Below are 10,845 nucleotides of genomic sequence, written 5' to 3'. Positions count from 1 at the left end.
ACGAGAAAGGATAATTCGGTAATTTTAAGTAATTGGGTTGATGTTAAGGAAACCAAACATCAAACACTATTGGATAATGTGGAGATAAAAATTCCAAAATTTGATAGCAAACATCCTATAAAATAAGGGTAAATTACACCCACCCCCGAGTAATGGTCGAACTACGAAAAAAATCCTCATGTTGGGATAATTAAAACTACCCCTCAACTATGAATCTTCTTACACGTCGAGCCTTATGGTGTCAAATTCAACATAATCTTCTACATCCCGTGGAATGTTCTCTAGTTTGTACTCGTTTTGTGCAAAAATGCAATTTTTGATGCACCACAATATGGTATATATACAAGCCAAAAACACATCTTATGATCATCTTGCTTCAAAAGGTGGAGCTCGAATGGATAAAACGGGTGACAAACTTGAGAATATGATCTAGCAGATTCCACTATAAATTCGACACCATAAGCGTGGACGTGTAAGAAGATTCATAGTTGAGGAGTAGTTGTAATTATCCAAACATGAAGGGTTTTTTCGTAATTTGACCATACCGTGGTTGTAATTTACCTTATAAAATAATAGGGGCTGCGGCTATATGCAATACTTATTCCACTTGTGCAAGACCAAATTAAAGAAAAATTCCAAAAGATTCTATTTTATTAAGATGGAATGACAAGTATGCCCATAAATTAAATTGGCTTTTTTTTTCTCATGTAAGACCAAATACAAATAATGAGAAAAAAACAAAAATCGACACCAAGGTGTCGAAAAACTATGCTACAAATCGACACTTAAGCGTCGAATTTCATAGGTAAAAATCGACATTGACATGTCGAATTTGTAGCACAAATTCAAATGTCGAATTTTATACCTAAAAATCGACATCTAAATGTCGAATTTTATACCTCAAATTCGACATCTAAATGTCGATTTTTACCTGTAAAATTCGACCTGTACATGTCGAATTCGTTTGCGCGGGATTTTTTTTGGAAAATCGATATTCTAGCTAAAAAAAACCCATAAATGCATACATTATTGGGTTCTTCCATCGTATAATCTTCTATTTTGATGTCTTCTGACTCCATACTTGCCATCTTTGTAAGATTTGTTGAGTTTTGATGATTTTGAATTTCTAGGTTTTGTGGGTTAATGGAGGAGGAAGGAGAAAGGTCTTGTGAGTTTTGGAAGATGGAGAAGATGATAGTTGGTCTTGTGGTTTTGTGGTCTTGTGATAGGGTTTTTTGTGTTTTTGAATTTTTGGTCTTACATATTTGGAATTTTTTATTTTTTTAACAAATAAGGGTATTATAGTATTTATACATTGAAAATTTTAATTTGGTCTTGCACAAGTGGAATTAGTCTTGCATATAGCCGCAGCCAATAATAGGCCTATTATTTTACAAGGATAACTATTTTATCTTGGTTAATCTTATATGGCAATAATACGAGACCTAATATTACTGTCAACAGTGTGTTGATCGGCTTTGACATCCGATCAGCGGCAGGAAATTTTTTTTTCAAAAAAAAAAGGAACATAAACAAATCAACTACGAATTAGGGGTTGACAATAATATTAGGCCTCGTATGTATGACACCCCTTTTCCATGTTCATTCAGTTAGTATTTTAGAATAGGCTAGCAGAAGTCTTTTAAAAAATAATATGGAATGCTCATTATTTTTAAAATCATCTTTCTATAAATTAGAAGTTACGTAGAAATTTAATTACATACCATATACTTCACCAATTGCATTACTAGCAATTTAATTACAAGTAGTAGATATAGGGATTTCAGACATATCAAATAGATTAACTTCTACTATTATTATTATTATTATTATTATTATTATTATTATTATTATTATTATTATTATTATTATTATTATTATTTGGTGAGATTAGGAGAAAGAAATAATGTAAGGAATAGCACCATCGGTTGGAGATGATGAGATAAGAAGAGGGAGGGGAAAGAGGATGACATGAGTGGATGTTCTCTAAGGTTACCAATCCATTCCATCCATATGTGGTCATAAATTAGAAAAGTCACTGTCTAAGAACATCCAACGGCTCAATCCCACTAAAAGATAAAACGATTAATCTGACACCGTTGGATGAAAATCTGAATAAACCAATTAGAAAAAAGGGGGTTGAATTGCACTATAAAGGATGAGGTTTCTGTACAACACTTCCACGCAGTAGACACATTGAGTGTGCGAGAGATTTAGCAAAAAGAAAACATCAAAGAGAATTGAAATGGCTTCCTCAATGCTCTCCACCGCCACCGCCGCCACCACCGCCGTCAGCTCGGCACAAGCCAGCATGGTGGCTCCATTCACCGGACTTAAGTCCGCCGTCGCTTTCCCCGCCACCCGCAAGAGCGCCGACATCACCACCATCGCTAGCAATGGCGGCAGAGTTTCTTGCATGAAGGTACGTACCAACTTAATTCACCAATAAATTAATTAAATATATAATTTAATAAAATCAATAAGTAATATTATTAATTGTGGTACATATTAAATGTTGCAGGTGTGGCCAACTGTTAACAACAAGAAGTACGAGACACTGTCGTACCTTCCCCCACTAACCAGGGAGCAACTCATCAAGGAAGTTGATTACCTTCTCCGCAACAAGCTCATCCCCTGCATCGAGTTCGAGTTGGAGGTCGATAAAATAAATTATTAATTCGTTACCATTCATTCATTAATTAATTAATTATATAAAAAATTAACAAGCAGTATTGATATTGATTGATATTTATATTCATGGTGCAAAATGGATGGATGCAGCACGGATTTGTGTTCCGTCAGTACAACAGCTCCCCAGGGTACTACGATGGCCGATACTGGACAATGTGGAAGTTGCCCATGTTCGGATGCACAGACGCAGTGCAGGTTGTGAACGAGCTCGACGAGGCAATCAAGGCGTACCCGGAAGGCTTCATCAGAATCATCGGATTCAACAACCTCAAGCAAGTCCAGGACATCAGTTTCATTGCCTACAAGCCAGCTGGCTACTGATTACTACAACCTGGGACCATGACGTATGTTGATTAATATAATGATGATTAATTGTCGTTAATTAATCAATGCTTCCTTTTCTATATTTCTTTTATCAATATTTGTATCATTTTCTTGGATTTTTCTTTCTTTTTGTGTTTTGTCATTTCCTTTCTCTTTTCTCTCTATATGATGGGAATTGATCCATTGGAATATGTTATGAGCATAAATATTGTTATATAAACAATTGGAATACGTTTTACTTAATAAATCCATATTGTTTTTCTTCTAATTTCTTACTTGATTTTCTCAAGCTTTCATTACGTATTTGTGATTGGCAATTGCACAACACATAGCTAACTAATCAAAATGAACACCAAGTGATGATGAGCAAATTTAATTAGATTAAAGAATATAAATAAGACCAATTAAATATAGTCTTATTTATCTTCTATTAAATAAATAAAACATAGTCTTATTCCTAGAGTAGTACTACAAAATTTAATTCAACTATTGCTAAATTATAGATTTTATGGCAAGGTCATATTAAGCACCAAATTTTAACACATGTAGTAACACGATGAACAATTCTTCTACTTAAATAAATATTAGTAAATCAGAATTAAATATTAGTTCATAAGTAGAAAGTTAGTTAGCATAATCAAATGTAATTCAAATGAATACAATTCATAGTACAATAGAACAACAGTGTCACACAAAATTAGGTTAAAGGCAACGACATAAAAAGAGAAATAATGTGCTACTTAGATGTCACAATTCATTAATGCAGCAAATATCTTAAATAATCTACAGCCATAAGTTGAAGTAGAGTTGCCTTATCGTGTTATCCAATATTTGAGTGGCGTCGGTTCTGTTATCCATGGATAAGAAATCGATATATTTCTCGGTGCACGTGCGGATGATAAGTATGGCTACCCACAAGGCTTTTTTTACAGGGATCTTAAGATAGGGGCTATTTGTTAAACACTCTCAATTTTACTTCTCGATAAATCCTTAATTTGTAATTGATATTTAACATAAATTCATTGGGTCTAAAAAACCTTATATGTCCCATTAATTAATATAATTATTTTAAATAAAAAATACGGTGAATTAAATGCAGAATCCCTTCCAAAATCGCATTACCTAAAAAATCATCATAATATTTGTCTTCCCAAAATCCTCCCAATATTTCTCCATCTCTCCACAAATCTCGCCTCCAACTTTCCTAGTTACTTGAAAATCCATTTCATCTTTTTTCTCTTGATCTCCAAATACTGCATCAATGGCTTGACGTTTACTGTAAGAAAATCTACTATTATTTTCGGACAAAAACTTCTTCTCTTTAGGGCAAACAATATACATATATTGGTTCAACATCACACAAGCTTTTCCGGTAAAAAAATTGACGTGTATTACAGTGGAAATGGCAAAATTCACTTTGCACAATAGTGGATTCAATAATATGGGAATGTCAAAATCCATGGATTTAATAAGGGAAGGGTAGAAACCACCTTGTGCGCGAAAATCACTATGTGCGCGAAAACCACTATGTGAATAAAAACCACTATGCGTGCAAAAAACACTCTTACATTTGTTTAAGCATCAATACAACGTGTACAGTGCACCAGACACATACAAATTACTATCCAACGTAAATCATGTGAATCTGCACAGCCGCCGCTTATCCAATGACGCAAACAGATTATTATTTATGTGAGTTACAATTTCGATTCCATATAAACGAAAATGTGCAATCAATAAGCGTTAATGGTGAAATTAATTGAGAAAGCTCTCATAAAAATATTTTTGTAGAAGATATTATGTATCTTCTCTAATAACAGATATTAAAAACACGTGTATTAATTAGTTAGGGGCATAATAGTGATAATTAAGGGTTTTTAATTAATAAAAGCTCTTTTAAATTTATCTTAAAAATGAAGATGCTTAGATGCAGGTCGATTCGGCACCGAAACTTGGTGAAGATGTTTAGATACAGGTCCTTTTGTTAACGTATGTAGGTATTGGTTTATACGTTTTGTGTTGTTTCGTAATTTTTTTTGGTACATTGATTTTCGTTTTCAATTTTTATCTCACCATTTGTAAATTTCCACCTATTTCATTTTTCAACAATTGTGAATACGGCCCATCATGTTAAATTATTCTTCTTTGCAATATTTGACAGTTGGTGTGAATATAAAATATAATTATGTGCAAATAGGAAAATTGAAACTATTCTTCTACGCATATTACTGTTTAATTAATTTTATGTTTTTGTTTCTTTATTATGTCCATATATTTTTTGTTTTAATAATAGTTTATGTAAATTATATTAATTATTTTGTTTCGGATAGCTTGGATAAAAGAAGAGGAAAAAGATTCCCACGCCGTATCTCCGATACTTTTATTTTGTGATTTTTACATATTTCCATAAATGACCAGTTGGGCTAATGTCCTATTATAGTTGTCGGAATCATATTCGTCTTTTGGTATGTTCCCATTATAGTAGAAGGAAGAAAAATGAGAAGAAGGAAGAAGGAGAAAAAAATAAGAAGTATGAGGAAAAAGCAGAATGAGGAGGAGGAGGTTGAAGAGAAGGAATAAGAGTAAGGAGGAGGAGGAGGAGAAGAAAGAAGTAGAAGAAGAGGAAGAAGAACAATAAAGAAGAAGCAGGAAGAAGGAAGAAGCAGGAAGAAGAAGAAGAAACATAAGTGGGAGGGGGGTTTGTGAAGAAGAAACATAGGGGTTTGAGAGGTTGTGTGTGTCGTATTAAAGAAAGAAAAATAAGATTTTTTATGTTTGTGTGATATTGATTTTCATTAAACGTATAAATATTATTATCTATATATTATTTAAGTGGTATTGTATTATTTTATGGGTGCAAATTTAGACCGGATGGTCTTTTTAATAAGAAAATCGGATGCCATAGGATGATTGACACGTGGATAATTTAAATTAAAATATAACTAGTATTCTAATAATTGGAAAAAGAAAAAGAAAAAGGAAAAAAGAAAACCCCAGCAGAACCCGTAACCCCTCTAACCCTAATTATAATAGGGTGATTTATTAAGAGTTAGACTTAAAAGTGCCACGTGTCAAAAAAATAGTGGAATCCGATTTATATTATATATCGGCTCATCCGCTCAGAATTTAATCTCTTATTTTATTGTTTTAACATATATATATATATATATATATATATATATATATATATATATATATATATATATATATATATATATATATATATATATATATATATATATATATATATTGACTTGATGTAATAAGAGTGTAATTTGAATTTCACAGATATATAACTCAATATTATTTGATAGATTTTTTATTATAATTTGTACTATCATTTTTACTTTCTTTCCTTTGTTGAATGCGACCCAACAAGCGCCGCGTCTCCTCCAGAGCCGCCATCCCTCCCCCCAAGCCACCACCTCCCCTAAAAAAAATGGGTTGGAGCGGTGGCAAAAGAGATAGCTTGCAATCGAGAGAAATTAACCGAGCAAGAGAGATAGAGAGAGCGAGAGAAAGCGAGACAGATCTGGAGAGAGAGAAGAATAAAGAAGAAAAATAGATCTGAGAGAGAAACATGAATATGTGGTTATAAGATTTATGGTGTAAGGGCAAGATAGGGATTAAAAAAAATTAAGAATGTGGGCCATATATTATATCAAACTAATGATTTATTTGAATAATTGGATTTAAACTTGTCATTTAGTTCAAATTAGGTTTCATATGAGGGGCTCATAGCATATTACCCCTATAATATATTATATCTATTTTATTATTTAGTCCACCCAAAATTCAAATATACAAAAAAAGTCCTAATTTTTTTTTTGTTAGCCCCTCTCCCCAAAGACACATTATATTATATCTATATTATTATTAGTCCACCCAAAATTCAAAATATACAAAAAAAAGTCCTAATTTTTTTCTTCTCCTAATTTATCTAAAAAAAGGTTCAATTTTTTTTTCCGGGCCCCTCTTCCCATAAACACATTATATTATATCTATATTATTATTTAGTCCACCCAAAATTCAAAATATACAAAAAAGTCCTAATGTTTTTTTTTTATCCCCTCTCCCCCAAAACACATTATATTATATCTATATTATTATTTAGTCCACCCGAAATTCAAAATATATAAAAAAAAAAGTCCTAATTTTTTTCTTCTCCTAATTTATCTAACAAAAAAAGGTGCATTTTTTTTTCGGGGGGCGCTGCCCTTGAACCTCCGAAAATTTAAGACAACTTTGTAGTAAATTCCTAAACTCGCCACAACCGGCATACTCTGAATTTTCATCCTGAATCCGCCACTATATATATATACTAGGGGAGTCGCACCGCGCTATACACGGTACGTAATGTCCAGTATGCATGGAATTTCACGATTTAATATATCTGCTTTTTCGATATATTTAACACTATATATCATATGTTTAAGTTGCATAAGATCGTAGGATAGAATAAACAAAATTATAAGGTTACATATTACAAAAGTTTTGAAGATATTATCATATATTCTAAGCAAGCATAAAATAAGTTGAAGTTATGATTTAGATAATGATAATACAATTCAAAACGATGGAGATAATACAAACTGTTTGATGTATTAATTATGCCAATGCAACGAAAAATGGATGTCTAATATTGGATTCTTCTACGATTGTAATTAGAGATCGAAGTTGGCTGGTAGATATGTACCACAATCCATCTTCAACATGCATGAACTCATGAGCAATATCTAAGAAAGATTAACAAATATTAGCCAATAAAGTTGAACAAAAGCTTAAAGAACTAAAAAAGAATTGGATTGTATGATATATTAATAGCTTACCTTCACCAAAAAGCTTCCTATCAATAACCTTTTTATTCTCGATATTCCCATAATCATTATGAAAATCACTGTTTGCTGAATAATCTTCGTGAAGAGGCTGCTTGTTCAATTGTTTTTCCAATAGTGAGATAATGAGTGTATATTGAATTTGCATATCATTAACATCACGTTTTATGATGTCTCTTGATCCACCTATAAATGAAGAAGGCATCGAAAAAAATTTCCGAACATTTGCAGGGTCAATTTCTCCATTGATCAAGGAGGAATGCAAATCTCATCAAGTGATTCAATTTGGGATTCTTTTTGAAGTTGTTCACATCTATAATAACCCATACGAGATTTCTCCAACTTAATGTATGAATCGATTGCGTCCTCATGACCAAGGCTTCCTAAATGCAACACAAAGGAAATGTGACAAAAATGTATTTAAGCTGTGTAACACAAATCGAAAACTCTCTACATATATGTTCATATTTATTTGAACAAGTGCACACAACTAACATTTTTTAGTTATTGTTAATTGAAGTATTGCATAAAAATATTAAAATTCTATGTTCAATTGTAACGGTAAATAACAACCGTAATTGAAACATTAAATCATATTATTGGTAATTTATCATGATATGTACCATTTTTTTCCATTGCCAATATCGTCTCAACTGAAACAGATATGTAAAAGCCTTCAAAAAATGTAGCGGATATATGCTGCTTCAACGAACCAGTTAAATAGTACCTATTGTACAGAAACAACATAAGAAGTGAAAATGGTTCATCCACTCCAAATAAGAAGAGGTTTCTAGTTTCTGCAACTCTCAGCGATCAGAAAAATACATTATATAATAAAGAAATTAGCAAAAATGTCTACCTTTGATTAAATGAGACGAACTCCGATAGATATGTAAAATATATAACACAAAAACAACAAAAAGATCATGCAAAAGAGTTGGAGTACATACCACAATATCAATAAAACTATAAACTGTTAAGAATTTGTTTGAGAGTAAACATATTTGACAAAAGCACAAGAATGTTAATATATTTTCTAACTGAAAAACTTTATCCCGATTCTATCTTGTTTGAAAAGATCAAAATTAAAAGCTTCATTAAATCTATGGAAAATTTTGAAAACTATTCTACTTGTGATCATATTTTCAGCATAATATTTTCAAGCTTCCTATCCTCTGTTCGTGTAACATCAAGTTCAACCATCAATCTTCCATTAACGAATGGTAATAAGAAATATTACAAAACAAAAACAAGAAGAGAAAAGACAACATACGACTGTATATCCCATTTTCAAGGAAAGAGAAAAAGAAAGTTGTGAATAATAGTGAGGACAAACAGAAAATTTCAACAAGTGTTTGATAAATACAAGAACTTTTACTTATATTGCATTGTAACAAAGAAATATAATATACAAGTAACAAATTACTTACTTTAGATGTCTATAAAGTTGGAGACGAAAGTTAAAGATCTGCAACCGAAAAAAAATCGTCAATGCAAAAAATTATAAGAGAAGAAGAAGAACTTGAAGAAAACTTACGTATGTGAAATGAAAGTTGAATAAGTAACCTGGGAGCAGAATGTTAAACTGGGGCCATTAATTATACGAGTAAATATAATTGTAACCAAAGCTTCTATTGAGATACAAAAATATTTGCCTAGAAAAGTAATTTAAGAAGAAAAAACCTGCAACAAAAATTTGGAAGAAGTGGAAAAAATGAACATATGGTTACCTTTTTATCACAAACTTTGATAAATGCAGTGTGAAATCTCTGAAACAAAACAATCAACAAAAACCCTGCACGTAAGAAGTGTTTGAGGGAGAAATAGCTAGAAAAATTAATGGAAATAGTATTCCATTGTAATGAATAAAAGTGGAAATGGAAAACTGAAAACCTCCTTGTATAAGTGTCTGAGAAAATGAAAAGAAAAAAAGAGGTTGTATGAGGGGCCATTTTTTTTCTACAACATGTGGGCCAATTTTTTTGAAAACTATGACGCATTTTCAGCTTCTTTTACTTCTACAATAATGCGTCATTCAATGTGACAGCTTTTTAAGAAACAACCATGTGTCAAGTGTTGGGGATCGTGCATGTATACGCAGCGGAATTTAAATTTTTTATATCGAACTAGTTTCGATTACATGCATAAACTAATCACATAGTCAACGTACCTTAACGCTTCCGCCATACATATGGTAATTATCGATTTAATTGAAAAACACGTAAAACCGAAAATTACGAAACACATATTACTCATAAAATCGAAACACGTAATCACATATTACTCATAATCATAAATTATAATTCATACAAACATGCTCGAATTAATTTACGAAAGTTTCGATTTATTTACCTCTTGTAGCGTGAGATTTCGACGAATCGAAACCTAGAACCAATCACGTACAAGCTGCAAATTACCAATCCTCGGGGCTGCAATTCACGGCTGGAACAAGCTGATCCAGCAAGCGACGAACGGCGGTGAATGGCAGCAGCAGCGGCGGCGCGTGGCAGCAGCAGCGGCGGCGCGTGGGCGGCATAGCGGCGCGTGCGGCGGTGCAGCGGCGGTGCGTGGATTCGTCGGGGCAGCAGCTCCTCTCCAATTAGGTTTCACCTCGTATTTTCGACCCACTCGAACTACAGCACTAGATGTAAACGAGTTAGATAACAACAAGAATAAAACGAAGGAAACGAGAGGAGAAAACCGGCGGTTTTCCGGCGGTGATCGGCGGTGGCGCGGCGGGGCAGCAACGGCCGAAGAGGGCTGAGCGGCTAGGGTTTTGGTGCTGAAAAATCTGATCTCAAACTCTTGTTTGAGGTCTATTTATACCTAGGGTTTTCAACCCTAGTGGGTTTAAGTCATTGGGCTTGACCCACTGATGTATTAAGCCCATTCCCTCGTCGGCCTCGTTTCTAATAAACGATCGTCCACAAAATTATAACAAAATTATATTTGTGACGAGCTCAAAGTCCTCGTCGATACGAGTGCCTCTTAGAAA

At 32.9% G+C, this 10,845-nt stretch overlaps 1 protein-coding gene and 1 long non-coding RNA gene across 3 annotated transcripts; one reads left to right on the top strand and one right to left on the bottom strand.

The window, feature by feature from the left end:
• The first annotated feature begins 2,213 nt into the window (after positions 1–2,213).
• LOC105962755 (ribulose bisphosphate carboxylase small subunit, chloroplastic 2) lies at positions 2,214–3,262 on the top strand. The gene is made up of 3 exons (XM_012987081.2): positions 2,214–2,422; positions 2,522–2,656; positions 2,782–3,262. The coding sequence occupies exons 1-3, from the start codon at positions 2,246–2,248 to the stop codon at positions 3,010–3,012; spliced, it is 543 nt and encodes a 180-aa protein (XP_012842535.2). The 5' UTR covers positions 2,214–2,245; the 3' UTR covers positions 3,013–3,262.
• Positions 3,263–7,502: 4,240 nt separating this feature from the next.
• Positions 7,503–10,643, bottom strand: LOC148768032 (uncharacterized). 2 transcript variants are annotated; one of them, XR_016033419.1, is made up of 6 exons: positions 10,203–10,643; positions 9,581–9,645; positions 9,281–9,318; positions 8,474–8,577; positions 7,845–8,233; positions 7,503–7,751 (listed from the first exon to the last, which is right to left on the bottom strand). It is a non-coding gene; the product is annotated as an uncharacterized LOC148768032 (long non-coding RNA). The 2 variants fall into 2 exon arrangements; XR_016033418.1 differs by lacking the exon at positions 10,203–10,643 and having other exon boundaries at positions 9,581–9,686.
• Between the last annotated feature and the right edge of the window lie 202 nt (positions 10,644–10,845).

This window comes from Erythranthe guttata, chromosome 9 (assembly GCF_056151865.1).
Source record: "Erythranthe guttata isolate IM_541 chromosome 9, IM_541, whole genome shotgun sequence".
Lineage (NCBI taxonomy): Eukaryota > Viridiplantae > Streptophyta > Magnoliopsida > Lamiales > Phrymaceae > Erythranthe > Erythranthe guttata.
The sequence above is the reverse complement of the archived record's forward strand: the minus strand, read 5'-3'. Positions and strand labels throughout refer to the sequence as shown.